At 40.8% G+C, this 15,841-nt stretch overlaps 1 protein-coding gene across 4 annotated transcripts in view; it reads right to left on the bottom strand.

The window, feature by feature from the left end:
- Positions 1 to 12,727, bottom strand: part of ARHGAP19 (Rho GTPase activating protein 19) — a 59,205-nt gene extending 46,478 nt beyond the window's left edge. For 2 of the 4 annotated variants that reach the window (XM_025880596.2, XM_025880597.2), the window contains exon 1: positions 12,397 to 12,727. In XM_025880596.2, coding sequence (XP_025736381.1) covers positions 12,397 to 12,452 — 56 coding nt within the window. In that variant the 5' untranslated portion in view covers positions 12,453 to 12,727. The other 2 variants (XM_073904376.1, XM_025880598.2) reach the window with 2 other exon arrangements.
- Positions 12,728 to 15,841: the final 3,114 nt, after the last annotated feature.

The raw sequence follows: 15,841 nt of genomic DNA, 5'->3' as shown, positions 1-15,841 counted from the left end.
AAAAGCATATTGTTTAGCAATACTTGGCTAAGTGGTAAAACTGTAAAAAGAAGCAAAGATATATTTACCATAAAATCCAGGATAATGGCTACCTTTGGGGGACAGTGATTAAGAGTAGGCAAGAGGGTATGAGGGGAATTTCCATGGTGCTAGCAATATTTTTGTGATAAATCACTGAGCTATGGAAAAAGGGAGATTCATTTGAAGTAAATATGGCAAATGTTAAGGTTTGTTGAAGCTGGGCAATAGGAAAATATTGATTATATTATTCTACATACTTGTATGTAGAATCACATCTTTCAAGACAAAAAAAAAGTAGCTTTGACTTAAATCTTGCTACTACTTGATGTAAATATCATAGAAAATCAAAGTTAATAGTAATGGTTAATTTCCTCATCATAAAAGTTTTTGCATAGATGACCAGAACCAGGAGAATTAGTAGTTAGGTATGTAGGCATACAGAGATAGCAAGGACTCTAGTATTTAAATGCATGTATTAGGCAACCATCCCAAAGAAGGGTAAGAGGCAAAGCTTATCAAAAAGGATAATTTGGGGGCACCTGGCTGGCTCAGTCAGTAGAGCATGCAACTCGATCTTAGGACCGTGAGCTCAAGCCCCACATTGGGTGTACAGCTTACACTGGAAAAAAAAAAAAAGGAAAAGAAAAGAAAACAATTTTCATTACCTACTCATCATCTGCTGTGATTACTCTTACCACTAGATGGAACTCTACATGTAAGGCGATCTGCTTAGTGAAAGGACTAGAAACAGAATCCACAGCTGAAAAAAATCAATTACAGAATAATGAAATGCAAGTGCTTTTCAGGCATGTTGGACCCATGAATCTGCAAAATTCAAGGCAGTGGGGGGGGAAAAAAAACTTATCCTGCAGATGTATCTTTTGGCTGACTGCTACCAAAACTGCATACCCACAAAACGAAATGTTTCCTCCCTAGTGAATTGCTTAACTTGATTTGTTCTCCAAGAACCACAACCTTGGCAACATCTATCAAAATACGAGCTATATTTAAAGTTGTCTAAATCTGACTTACCACCCTAAGAGAAGTATGTACTCTCTTACTACTTTTTCAACCCTCTGGCTCTGAAACATGGCTTTCATTGTGTTGCTTTCTGGGAGAGCTGTTAGATAAGAATACATATAAATATTAAACAAGAAGTTATTATTCCTCCCTTTTTCTATATATCAAATTTAAACTGGTATCATGAAAGCTGTATATATAGAGAAAGGATAAAACAGGTCCCATGTGCCCAAGCTGCCAGGATTTTTAAGTAACAGAAGCAGTTGAAAGTTGGTAAGTAGTACCACAAGATTTCAGGAAATTATATCCAATTTCTTAGACAAAAATTTTGAAACATTTACATTCTAAGGGCTGCCCTTACAGTAGCTGTCCAAGGTTTTGTAATTAGGACCTCTTATCTCTAATTTAGACTCCAAAAGTCTGCAAAAGCATATCTGACCCCTATATTTGATCTCAAACTAATTTCAAAGTAGTAGAGCAACTTAATCTGAATTAAATTAAACTAGTTAGAAATTAAAGAATTCCTGATTGCTTATCTTCTTAACCTTAACATTTTTTGGACACTTGACCTAAGATTTCGCCCTATGGAATGACAATGCAATGTTCTGTCAAGAAAGCGAATTATACTTCCTCCAAGTATCACTAACACAAATTTATTGACATCTATTTACTTGTCAATTTTTATCCTTTTGGGTTTCACAAGAATTGGTATTAATTCTGTTGCCATCAACCTCTCTCAATTTTTCTCCCTCAGGCAGAATAAGAAAGTTTATTTGTATTAGAAAAATAACATCAAAATTTCCTATTTATTTGGAGAAAGTTCTATAAAATGCTTTGTTCACAATACAGTCTCTCTCTTACCATTACCTAAAAGTTGTTTACCACTCAGAAAAGTGTAGTCCAAACTTAAGGAGACTCTTTTCCAACAGACTTTAAACAACATGAGCCTCAGGCAACTAATACACAAAATACTTCTATGTATGATCACATCAGGTTCCAAAAGACTACTTCTAAATCCATTTGTTCCAAAGTCCAGAGTGATCTTATCCAAGAGAGAGACAGCAAGTGCTTTTGCTCTGGCATATGACATTTGTATCTCACACAAGTTCTTAAAAAAGAGCTTCTATTACCTTAGTCAATATTCTATGAACCTAATCATAAATCTCTTCATCAACAAGCATAAGAAGGTGAAATTATAGTTACTCATGTGTCATTTAAAATCAAACTAACCACAATCTACTGAGTGCTTTGTAATTTTAAGAAATTCTAAGGTATAGGGACAAGATACTAAGCTAAGTCGCTGGCCTCCGGAAGCTTAAAATTCACTAAGGTTTTATTCTTTTTTTTCCCCAACTACCTCTATTTTCAAAAATACAAGTAGCCAACTGCAGGTACGATTAGCACATGAGCACCTAGGAGGCCCAATGAGATGACTCCGAAAATTAGGATGCAAACAATTTTTGTTTTATTGCATTTGCATATGCGCACACACACACACACACACACAAACAAACACACACACGTTAGCCTCTGGAGCATCATTATTTTAAAGAGATCTTAAGGGGGTGCCTGGGTGGCTCAGTCGTTAAACATCTGCCTTCGGCTCAGGTCATGATCCCAGGGTCCTGGGATCGAGTCCCGCATCAGGCTCCCTGCTCAGAGGGAAGCCTGCTTCTCCTTCTCCCCCTGCTTGTGTTCCCTCTCTCGCTGTGTCTCTCTCTCTCTGTCAAATAAATATATAAGATCTTTAAAAATAAATAAATAAATAATAAAGAGATCTTAGGGCAATTGCTAAAAATCCTTTGAAATTGTAAGTGTTTAGTCTTAAGCAACCTCCACTTTGGGAAAACACAATATACTTTCCCATTCATTCTGAATGATACCAACTCTGGAGATGATGTAGTGTTAAAAAGGTGGCATTCTAATATATGAGTTGTGTTTTTTTTTAAGATTTTATTTATTTGAGAGAGTGTGAGAGGGAGAGAGAGAGAGGGAGGGAGCATAAGCTGGGGGGGGGGGCAGAGGGAGAAGCAGACTCCCTGCTGAGCAGGGAGCCCGACATGGGACTCGATCCAAGGACCCTGGGATCATGACCTGAGCTGAAGGCAGACGCTTAACCGACTGAGCCACCCAGGTGTCCCAATAAGGGGCCTTTTTTATTTTTTTTTGGTTGTTTTTTTTAAGAAACATAAAATGTGTTCTCCACATATTATCGGCAAGCCCTTTTCAAAACATAACCTTAAATAAAGGGGGGTGTACAGGGGGTTACTAAGACAGTGCAGTGGACATCTATTATTTTTGCATCCCCAACATCTATCTTCCCTTTCCTCTGATAACATCACCCCAATTTTCCTTTGGGCAATAACCTCTCCCTGTCTTTCAGTATATGTGGTTTGATGGGTTATTCCTACTCCCTGGGCAGCAAGTGTGAGCACTTGACCCAGGCTTAACTAATCAAAACATTCTACCCTCCTCGCTGACTGAGGCAAAGGCCCATAAAATCAAACCAGGAAAAAAAGACTCAACTCCAAGACTCTTGCTGGATGCTAAGATGGCTAAACCTGTGGAATGCCAGACTGAAGCTGCTGGTGGTCAATTACTGCCATCTTTGGTGAAGAACTTACCTTTTCAAAAAGCAAATACACAGGAAATCAGATCTAAGAAAGTAAGAGGCAGATGCCTAGTGACATTGAGATTTGAAAATTTCAATACAGATTAAGCCATGCTTGATCTACCCCCTGCACTTTTCAGTTTCTTGAGCCAATCAAATAGCATCTCTTTGCTTAAGCTAATTTAAGTTGCTGTCACATATAACTGAAAGAATCCTAAAAAATATAAATGTTAAAAATGTCAGCTGCTAGTGTAAATCCAAGCCCCTCTTTGGTCATTTTGGTTATTCTCTCTCCCTATCTCCTTCTTGGAAAATCTCTGTTCTCTGAGATCAGTTCTTGCTGGGCTCATTATCACCCCTGCCTCCAAAGCCTGCCCCTGTGGCTGTGGCTGGCAGCCTCTACTAGAAAGTCACCCTCTCTTCTCCATATTGTCCTTTTTTAGTTTTTGTCTTATCTCCTGTGCTTCTCCCTTCTGTACCATTTTTCCAATGCTTCTCAGTTTTTCATAAGCCAGTCTTAGTTTTCCTGACAGATGTGAACTTCTGTTCAGCCAAATGCACCAATCACAGCACACGGCATGCAGCCTTTGGTTCTTCATCTCAACTCATTTCAGCAATTTTCATTGTTCTACATTATTCAAAAGTTCTTTTTAAAAAATAGCAAAACTCAGGGCGCCTGGGTGGCTCAGTCGTTAAGCGTCTACATTCGGCTCAGGTCATGATCCCAGGGTCCTGGAATCAAGCCCCACATCGGGCTCCCTGCTCAACGGGAAGCCTGCTTCTCCCTCTCCCACTCCCCCTGCTTCTGTTCCCTCTCTCTCTCTGTCTCTCTGTCTGTCAAAAAATAAATAAAATCTTAAAAAAAATAAAATAGGGCGCCTGGGTGGCTCAGTTGGTTAAGCGACTGCCTTCGGCTCAGGTCATGATCCTGGAGTCCCGGGATCGAGTCCCGCATCGGGCTCCCTGCTCGGCGGGGAACCTGCTTCTCCTTCTGGCCCTCCCCCCTCTCATGTGCTCTCTCTCTCTCTCTCTCATTCTTACTCTCTCAAAATAAATAAATAAATCTTTAAAAAATAATAAAATAAAATAATAAATAAATAAATAAATAAATAAATAAATAGCTAGCTAGCTAGCAAAACCCTCCGTGCGCCTGGGTGGCTAAGTCCATGCGCCTGGGTGGCTAAGTCCGTTAAGCATCTGCCTTCGGCTCAGGTTGTGATCTCAGGGTCCTGGGATCAAGCGGCTGGAGCCCAGCTTTGGGCTTCCAGCTCAGCAGGCAGCCAGCTTCTCCCTCTCCCTCTGCCCCTCCCCCTGCTCACGCTCCCGTGCACTGGCACTCTCTCTCAAATAAATAAATAAAATCTTAAAAAAAAAAGGCAAAACTTTCAACTGAATGCTGTGTTATACCAAATAACTGACATTGATGTTAAATTTAAATTCAGGATAATAAAGGGTGTTCCAAAAGATTCAGGTACAATAACTAGTCCTAGAACAAGACCAAAAAAATTACTGTACATTAGACCCTGGCAGTAACTCTTTTGAAATTATGTATATTTCAAGATCATTACAAACACCAATTTCTGAAACCTCATATAACTATCAGAAGCTCCAGATAAAAAGATCGGGAAATGTGAAAGTAGCTTGCTCAAAAACCCACACTGCTCTGACAGAAAAGTACCAATAAACAACACACCCTCTGGGATCTTTGCAAGTCTGAAACTGCCAAGATCAATAAGGTAATACTAATACTTTAAATACCAGCATACCTCAAAAAATAAAATACAGATAAACAATAGTTATTAGGTTAAACAGAACTTAAGACTCTTGCTCCAGGTTCTTTAATCCAGGAAACAGTCATTCTATTTGCGAAGCATACAGACCTTCACAAACTTACATGCAAGTAACTGTGTCAATGCAAATTTAACCACCAATCACTTTCTTGTCCTGACTTGTTTCTGTCCCTCCTTGTCCATTCAGATCCTACACACTATCTCATACTTGTCTATAAAAGTTTTAGGAAGTGCTGCCGCAAGGGAAGCACAGAACCGGAGGGAGATGATTCTCCATATGTGCCAGTTATGGATTTAATACCTCTCACCCATCCTTGCCTACTCTGCAAAAAATGGAGCTGGAGCCTTTAAGTATATTTCCTTCTCCAGCTGGCACAATGTTGAGCATTATTAATAAAGAGCACTGGAGAGATACTGCAGGAGGAAGCAGCTCTCCCTTCCTGGTTCCAGGGCGCTCCGCTGGGCAAGCTCCTGCAGTATGCACAGCTCCACCAGCACCCAGCTCCCGCAGCAAGGGCAGCTTCTCCAGTGACAGCCTCCTGCAGTCTCCAGCACTCAGCATTATCCCTAAACCAGTTGCTTCCCTCCAACACACTTCCCTGTGAACAGCTTTCCCCAGCACCCTCAGGGATGGATTTCTAGTAGGTTCTATAAGGCGAATTTCCAACAAATTCTACCACAGCAACTTTTCTGCCATCCATTGTGAGCCATAGCCATGCCTTAAACAAGGTCTGGATCTCTTCCTTGTACATTCTACCTCAGCCCTAAGGATTATAGTAATTCTTTTTCTAACCTTTTTTTTTTAAGATTTTATCTATTTGTCGGAGAGAGAGAAAGAGAGAGAGAGCACAAGCAGGGGGAGTGGCAGTCAGAGCAGGTAGAGGGAGAAGCAGGTTCCCTGCTGAGCAGGAAGCCTGATGTGGGACTTGATCCCAGAACCCTGGGATCATGACCTGAGCTGAAGGCAGACGCTTAACCGACTGAGCCACCCAGGTGGCCCTCCTTTTTTTAATCACGGTATAATTAGCAAATAAAATTGCAAGATATTTAAAGTGTACAACATGATGAGTTTGATATATATATAGATGCTGATTCTGATTATCTACTGTTTGTATAATCTTTAGAGATCTCTCTTACATCTTACTAGCCAATCCCTGTTACTCCAATCCCATTATAGTTAATAATTATTTTTTTAGTAATTCTTTGTATTAAACATTCTTTGTTCAAATTACTATATAGTTTCTGTGTCCTAGTTGAACCCTGACTGATACATCAAGTAAAACTAGCAAACCAACAGCACAAAATAGATGGGCTCTGGCATTTTTAGAAAAAAACCTATCCTAAAAGATGGTTAATAAAAGTATAGTTAAGAGGGTTCAAGCAAGGTAACCAGAGGGTATCTTCAAGAAGAAAATGATGATCATTGCTGATTAAAAAAAAAAAGAAAAAGCAATAATTTAATCAATTATAGTATGTTCCTCCCAAAGATAAAATGAGACAAGCTGAGGGGCGCCCAGGTGGTTCAGTTCCTTAAGCATCTGCCTTCAGCTCAGGTCATGATCTCAGGGTCCTGGAATCAAGCAGATTGAGCCCCAAGTTGGGCTCCCTGATCATCAGGGAGTCTGCTTCTCCCTCTCCCTCTGCCCCTCCCTCCACCCAGTTCATGTGTTCTCTCTCTCTCTCTCTCAAATAAATAAATAAAATCTAAAAAAAAAAAAAATGAGGAAAGCTGACATACCTACTTGCATATTCTTCATACAAATTACCAAATTTGCATTTATCAATTGGCTTCTTGTGAGCCTGAATGGAGTGGGTCTCCTCAAACCCATCTAATGGATAAAATAGTGTCTGTACTTATAACAACAAAAACAGACTGCCACTCTCTGATGACCACACAACCAACCAGCAACCTCCATCTTTAACATCTGTTAATTTCACAAACTCTACCAAAGGTTAGAGGCAAAGAAAAGTAAGCCACTTACCAGTTTATGCAGATTAATTTTAAAGATTTTTTTTTTTTTACTTATTTTTGCAAAAGAGAGCAAGCACAAGCGGGAGGGGGAGGGGGCAGAGAGAGAAGCAGACCCCCTCTGAGCAGGGAGCTGGACCTGGGACTCGATCCCAGGACCCTGGGTTCATGACCTGAGCCAAAGGCAGACGCTTAACCGACTGAGCCACCCAGGCGCCCAAATTTTAAAATTCTATTTCTTCTTCCCCTCTCCTTCCACCAAGACTAGCCCTGTCTACAAGTATAATGATCAAAGTCTCTAAGCCAGGTAATTAATAAAAATATAAAATTATTCAGATTCAAGAAAGACCAATGAAGAATCTATTCATCATTACCCTTCAGATAGGATTTGAAAGCACAAGTACAAAACGGGATTCAGATATTTTAAATCATGTTTTCCCACTTGTGCATGTGAGAAGAGGCAAGTCTTCCTAAGGTCAGTAAAGGTTCCGTCTATCACTTCTCTTGAAGGGTCACACTTCTGTCTTATTAGAGAAAGAACAATATAACAAAAAAGTCCTCAGGAAATTATGTGTTTAATCTTTTTTTCAAAGATTTTATTTATTTGTCAGAGAGAGAGAGAGCACAAGCAGGGGGAGTAGCAGACAGAGGGAGAAGCAGGCTTCCGCTGAGCAAGGAGCCCAATGCGGGACTCGATCCCAGGAGCCTGGGATCACGACCCGAGCCAAAGGCAGCCGCTCAACTGACTGAACCACCCAGGCATCCCGGAAATTGTGTTTAGTAACCAATATTCCATATCTAAAGTGTAGGTAAATTAGCAGAGTATAAGACCCTTTCTCCATCTATGGGCACCTTCCTAATCCTCCAAAACCATTTCCAAAATGGGATGCAAGCATCCAGTAGTCTGTTCCTAAGCTTCCTGCTGTTCCTAAGTTCTAGGAGCAGGCTCGGGCCCCAAAACTTGGGCACTGCTGGCATAGTAATTACAACTTATGACAAATGACAACTTATGACACGTTTAGCACTACCACGGCTTGCTTTGCTTCCCTCCAACCCTGTTTTTCCCATTTGCTTTTCCTAGTTCACAGCAGGTTTCTTTTTTCCCTGTGAATATTGAAATTCCCTGTGACTCTTTGTTATCAATTTCCCCTCTTCATCTAATAATAGTTATCACTTTTTTTATATATCTTTTCAATTCAAGAAGTACTGAGCTGTATTTCCCTACTGCCAATTATGTGGGGAGGTGGCTATAACTCCTTCCCTGCTTCAGCCTTTTCTCTCTTTGGCCTTTGAGAGTCTTCCAACTATTTTTATATTGCTATTAGTAAAGTGGATAGCTTCTATTTGTAGATTCCCTTTTAGAATTGTCCACTTAGAGTAACCTGAAGGTATAATTAAAGTTAGTTAAATTTTAAAACATTACTCTACCTGATAAAGACCGGAAATAAAGGCGGAAAGGTGTTTACCATCAACAAGTCAAAACAGAAAATTCTTTACAGGCAGAGCACTTTTTTTGCTTAAGATTTATTTATTTGAGAGAGGGAGAGCACACAAGCAGGAGGTCAGGGAAAAGGAGAATCTCAGGCAGACCCCGCACTGAGCATGGAGCCAGATGCAGGGCTGAATCTCAGGACCCTGAGATCATGACCTAAGCGGAAACCAAGAGTCAGACACGTACACAACTGTGCCACCCAAGCGCCCCCAGAGCAACTTTTTCTTTTTTTTTTAAAGCTTTATTTTTTTTAAAACATTTATTTATTTGAGAGAGAGAGAGAGCATAAGACGGGGGAGGGCCAGAGGGAGAAGCAGACTCCCTGCTAAGCAGGGAGCCTGATGTGGGACTCGATCCCGGGACTCCAGGATCATGACCTGAGCCAAAGGCAGTCGCTTAACCAACTGAGCCACCCAGGCGCCCGCAACTTTTTCTTATTTAGTTCTTTGATTAAAACAATTTAAAGCACTGCTAATTATTAGGAGCAGGCTTAAAATAATGATGAAGAAACAGAAAGCTAGTTCTTAAGCATGATCACATATTCTCCATTCAACGTGCAAATACATACTGATCTGTGAAATCAGACAATTCTTTCCTCTTCTTTATGGAATGAATACAAGGGGCCACACCACCAACAGAACATTAGAAAGATTAATATCTGCAGGGAAAAACTTATATGTATGGTATTTATCACCACAAGGAGTATTTTGCCTTAGATAGGACTATTATTCATTCAGTATTGACCATCTACACAAAGCTAAGCATTGGGAATATGTAATAAAAATATACATGTGTCCTGCCCTCTGTAAAAAATTACAGAAACCCAAATTCTTTTATGATATGAAATTAATAAAAGTTTCAAATTCAGATAAGATTCTGTGACTACCTGTTGATCACGTAATTAATACTAGCACTTAAAATTTAAATTCAATTGGCAACATCCGTGAAAGGAATTCAAACTACTCCTGCTATAGAATAATGTTTTGTCTTCAGCTTCTCATCACAATTCAAGATTTTAGAGCAGGATGAGAGATGAGCTGATTGAATTTATCAATCCCCTCTACAGTTTCCAGGCAAAAATGATCAACCATTTATAGGCACTTCTGGGAGTGAAAAACTCTTCCCTATAAGATATTAACACATTCAGGGCGCCTGCGTGGCTCAGGTGGTTGAGCGACTGCCTTCGGCTCAGGTCATGATCCTGGAGTCCCTGGATCGAGTCCCGCATCGGGCTCCCTGCTCGGCAGGGAGTCTGCTTTGCCCTCTGACCCTCCCCCCTCTCATGTGCTCTCTATCAAATAAATAAATAAAATCTTTTAAAAAAAAGATATTAACACATTCAAACATGTCTATCTCAGCTAGGGAACGAATCCAGTGCCCACTCATAAATCCAGCTTCCCAAGACTTGGAATCTCCCATTCAATACAAATGGCACCAAGTGACACCAAACCAAAAGGTTTACACTTTACACTGAGACGATGTAAATAAACGCACTCTACTAAATTCTAATGTATATGTGTAATCAGTTAAGACATGTAAAGTCTCAAGACTGTGGCAAGACCATCTGGAAATTCTTTCTGGGAAAAGCTACATTTTGGTGTGCCTGTAAAAATTATGATTTCCTAAACTGCAGATCCCTCTGATTTGTTCTTTAGTTCTACCATGAAAAAGAAAATCTATCATGTACTGAATGGTTATTACCTGCTAGGCTCAGTGCTAAGCACTAAAAAGACTGTCTAATTTAATCCCGACATTCTCTGGAGTAGACATCATTATGTCCATTTATAGGTAAAGAAATTGAAGCAAAGAGAGGTTTAAAAATTGGCCTGAGTATTTTATTCTTTTTGGTGCTATTGTAAATGGAATTGTTTTCCTAATTTCCTTTTCAGATAGCTCATTGTTAGTATATAGAAATGCAACTGATTTTTATATGTTGATTTCATATCTTGCAACTTTACTAAGTTTATTAGTTCTGTTAGTCTGTTAGTCTTTAGGGTTTTCTATATATAAGATCATGTTGTCTGCAAACAGGAACAATTTAAGTTCTTCCTTTCCAATTCTGAAGCCTTTTTAATCCCTTTTCTTGCCTAACTGCTCTGGCTAGGACTATCTGCCTTAGTCCTTATCACCTCACACCTGTCAGGATGGCTATCATCAAAAACAAAAGCAAAAGGCAACAAGTGTTGGTGAGGATGTAGAGAAACTGGAACCTCTGTACACTGTTGATGGGAATGCTGCAAGTGCTATAGAAAATAGTAAGGAGGTTCCTCAAAAATTTCAAAATAGAATTACTGTATGATCTAGCAATCCTGCTTCTGTGTATTTATCCAAAAGTACTGAAATCAGGATCTCGAAGAATTACTAGTACTCTCATGTTCACAGAGGCACAATTAATAATCACCAAGATTATTAATGTCCATGGACAGATGAATGGAATAGCGAAATGTGGTATATACATAGAATGGAATATTACTCAGCTTTTTTTTTTCTTTTAAGATTTTATTTATGTATTTGACAGAGAGAGAGATCACAAGTAGGCAGACAGGCCGGCAGAGGGCGAAGGAGAAGCAGGCTCCCCGCTGAGCACAGAGCCCGATGCGGGGCTGGCTCCCAGGACGCCAGCATCATGACCTGAGCCGAAGGCAGACGCTTAACCTACTGAGCCACCCAGGCGCCCCTAATACTCAGCTTTTAAAAAAAATTCTACAATAGGCGACATGGAGGAAGCTTACTAACATTATGCTAAGGGAAATAAGCCAGTTACAGGAAGACAAATGATTTCACTTACATATATGAGGTATCCACTGATACGAGATTATCTAAAATAGTCAAAATCATAGAACGAAAGAGTGGAATGCTGGTTGCCATGGGCCAGGAAAGGGGGAATGGGTAGTTACTAATTAATAGGCATGAAGTTGTAGTTAAGCAAGATGAATAAGCTCTTGAGATAATGCTGTACAACATTGTACCTATAGTCAACAATACTGTGTTGCACACTTAAAAATTTGCTAAGAGGGTAGGCCTCATGTTAAGTATTCTAAACCACAATAAAAAAAATTTTTTTAATTGGCCCAAGAACTCAAACCCATTTCTAACGGACACTCCCTTGCACCGACTTTAACACAATAAACTGCCTCGAAGCAGATTAGAAGGTACTAACAGAGCTCTCTCCCAGCACTGTGTGACGTTAGGGAATTCGCTTAACAGCTCTGGACTTGAGTCTCCTCACCACCAAAATGAGTCTCAGCGTAAAGGCAACCCGTCGGTCTGCAGCCACGGCCACGGGCCGACCTCGCACCAATCAGCGGGACCAAGCGGAGGTCAAGATGGATCTCAGCTCCTGAGCCAGACCGCAGGCGTGAAAGGGCGAAACGCCGTAGGAGGAAAGAACAAAGCCTGGCCGCGCTGGGTCACTATGACCCAAAGGAAAAGCGTCAGTACGACCAGCCCACGGCCTCGTTTCCTAGGCAGCTGGACCAAGAACTCGGCTCACCTCGGGCGGGAATCACGGGCTGGCACCTCCCCTACACTCTGCGCCTCAGTCGCCATCTTAGTCAGCAAACTTCTTTCACCGCCCCCATCTCCGGTCCCGCCTCCACGCCTTTGGATTGGCTAAGGTGTTTCCCCCTCTTCCGTGTGATTGTATGACTAAACAACTTCATGATCTTATTGGTCTATTCAAATAGCTAACGGTTATTGGTCGCCCCCAGCCCAGGCGGAAAAGGGTTGGGGAGAAGACCCAGCCTTGAGGCCTGCTGGGAGTTGTAGTTTCTTGTTTTGATGAACCTTTCCGATTCCACCCACTTTTTAAGGTTCTGGTCAGAAATCCCCAGCCTACGCTCAAATTAAGTCCGGATGTGAAATCTAAGAATTGCAGAACCGCCGAATTTGAAATTGACTTCAAGAACAACTCTAAATACAAGATTCGTTTTCTGTCTTGACACAGAAATACCTAGAAGAGTAGGTACAGCGCGACAATCAAAAAGTACTTGACTAGGGGCGCCTGGGTGGCTCAGTCGTTAGGCGTCTGCCTTCGGCTCAGTTCATGATCCCAGGGTCCTGGGGTGGAGAACCGCATCGGGCTCCCTGCTCCGCGGGAAGCCTGCTTCTCCCTCCCCCACTCCCCCTGCTTGTGTTCCCTCTCTCTCTGTGTCAAATAAATAAATAAAATCTTTAAAAAAAAAAAAAAAAAGTACTTGACTAGTACATGTCGTTGCAGCCAGCTTTCTTCAGACAGCCACACAAGCATAGCGGTGGGTCACTTCTGCTTCTTTCTACTCGCTCCCTTCCGGCTACCCAGAGAACCCACAGGCTTTGCCTCTCTGGTCTGAAACAAGGAACCAAAATCTCCATAACTTTGTCCCTGAATGTTCAGTGATAGAAATAATCATAATTATGCTTGCCCTCCCTGATTCATGATCTTCTGGTAAGGATTAACAGAGGCAACAGATGTGAGAACATTGTAAACTTAAACCATTAAGGTTTTTTCTGTACTATTTTACCATGCTGGATTTTTCTAGGGATATTTTTCCTGTGGTTCCTTCTGACATGCTTTCACCCAAGGTTCTACCAGCATTCTCCTCCACTAAGCTCTACCCACGTGCGTTTCAGTTTCTCAACAAACTTCCCTGCCTCAAGCCTTTGCACTTGCTTTTTCTGGCCGGCCCATTTTCCCTTTATTATTGGTCAGATCTCAGCTTAAAGGTCACTGGTTGGGATGGCTTCCATGGTTCCCACTGTATAAATCAGTTTGCTTACTACGCTTTCACAGAGCACTCTGCACTCACTCTTCATAACTCTTATACAACTTAAAATTTATAGTTGTTTGTGTGACTATGTATTTTATGTAAGGGTTCCCAACTAGACTTCCTACCACACATGGGCAGAGACGACATCTTATTTTGCTCCCCATGGCTTCTGGCACATAGTGACCTTTCAATAAATAGTTTTTGAACAAATGAATAAATAAGTCCTCAGATATGATCCAAAATAAAAGTTGAATCACATGTTCTAATAGGTTATTTCAATCGATGAATTCATATTAAAAATTTGATTAAAGTGTCAAAATAAAATTGCTTTATTTTATGTTTATTCTGTGTTTTATGTTTAACAGATTGTCTTTACTGAGTAAATACATGAAAAGAAACACAAAATTCAACAAACATGTACCAGTGAAATTATTCATTGAACGCAAGACCACCTTGGAAAATCCAGGCTGCATATTTGGTAAATATACAAAGCAAGGAATACAAGGCTCAAATTCTACAAAGGATTTCTCCAAAGTATGAACAAGTTTTTGTCCCAGCCCCCTGATACCCAGCATCAACTGACTGACTGATTGGATTAACCTGATGCTTTCACACAGAAGAAATGTTCAAAACTTTAAAGTATTACTGCTACAACCAAGTAGAACACCACACAACACCGTTTTCTGGTTTATCTGTTTGGATGACATTTTTATAAAAAGTTCTTAATGTTTGGAGCAATGCAGCCCAGTATTAAGAGCAGTAAGCCTACTTTCAAATCCTAGCTCCATTACTTGTAACTGTGTGACCAACAACTTACTTAACTTTCTGATTCCTTTTCCTCCTCTGTAAAATGAGGATAATAATTCTCCCAGAGCAGGGGTGCCTGGGTGGCTCAGTCGTTAAGCGTCTGCCTTCGGCTCAGGTCATGATTCCAGGGTCCTGGGATCAAGCCCCGCATTGGGCTCCCTGCTCCGCGGGAAACCTGCTTCTCCCTTTCCCATTCCCCCTGCTTGTGTTCCCTCTCTTGCTGTCTCTCTCTGTCAAATAAATAAATAAAATCTTTAAAAAAAATAAAATAAAATAAAAAAGTACTCCCCAGCCAGCAAGCCTGCCCTGTTTCTGCAAGGGTGTCCTGGCTCCCCTGAAATCATCGAGGTACTGATTGCCAGCCTAGTGATAAGCATGGCCGTCCAGCAGGTATTCATGAAAAGTTCAGAAAGTCATCTTGTTTCCAACAGTCTGGCTGAACAAAAGGTCACAGGAAAGTGGCCCCAGCCCTCAAGGAGTTACAGCCTCAGGGAGATAAAACGAAAACACATAAGTCACATACAATGGAAGGCAGATTAGAATTACCAAGGACGAAATATTAAAGCAGAGAAAAGACTCCTAGGAATTCAGAAATATGGAGAAGGGAAGAAGGCCAGGGCTCCAAAGGATGGTTTAAGATCCAGGGCATGGATTTGAGTCTGCCACAAATGTCATTGCACAGCCATCTATCTACCCCCAACGAACTTCAAACACCTTTTTATATTGTTTAATTATACAAATAACACAGGAAGATGTTTCCCTTGTAAAAAAATTTTTTAAATAATACAGACAAAATCTCCCTTGTCAACCATCCCTATGTTCTAGTCCCTCCTCCAAGAAAATACCACTTTCAGTTTAATATGTGTCCTTCCAGATCTTTTTCTATTACAGTACATTCATTCAAAAAATATTTATTAGGGCACCTGGGTGGCTCAGTCGTTAAGCGTCTGCCTCCGTCTCAGGTCATGGTCCCAGGGTCCTGGGATCGAGTCCCGCATCAGGCTCCCTGCTCAGGGGGAAGCCTGCTTCTCCCTCTCCCACTCCCCCTGCTTGTGTTTCCTCTCTCGCTGTGTGTCTCTCTCTCTCTGTCAAATAAATAAATAAAATCTTTAAAATATATATATTTATTGAATGCCTACTATGCACTGTTCTAGGCCTGGAAATATAGTTGTGAACAAAGCAAAGTTCTTCTCTTGAGGCATTTCTTTCCTTTTCTTTTTTTCCAGTTAATCTTTTTTTTTTTTTTTAGTAATCTCTATGCCCATCATGGGGCTTGAATTCATGACCCCCAGATCAAGAGTCATATGCTCTACCAACTGAGCCACCCAGGTGCCCCTTAATTTTTAGATAAATTGTGATATATTGTACATATTATCTTTATGG

The sequence above is a fragment of the Callorhinus ursinus genome, unplaced genomic scaffold (genome assembly GCF_003265705.2).
Source record: "Callorhinus ursinus isolate GAN/ISIS: 27379988/994484 unplaced genomic scaffold, GSC_fseal_2.0 scaffold20, whole genome shotgun sequence".
NCBI classification, from domain to species: domain Eukaryota; kingdom Metazoa; phylum Chordata; class Mammalia; order Carnivora; family Otariidae; genus Callorhinus; species Callorhinus ursinus.
Note: the sequence above shows the minus strand (reverse complement) of the source record. Positions and strands in the feature narration are given on the sequence as shown.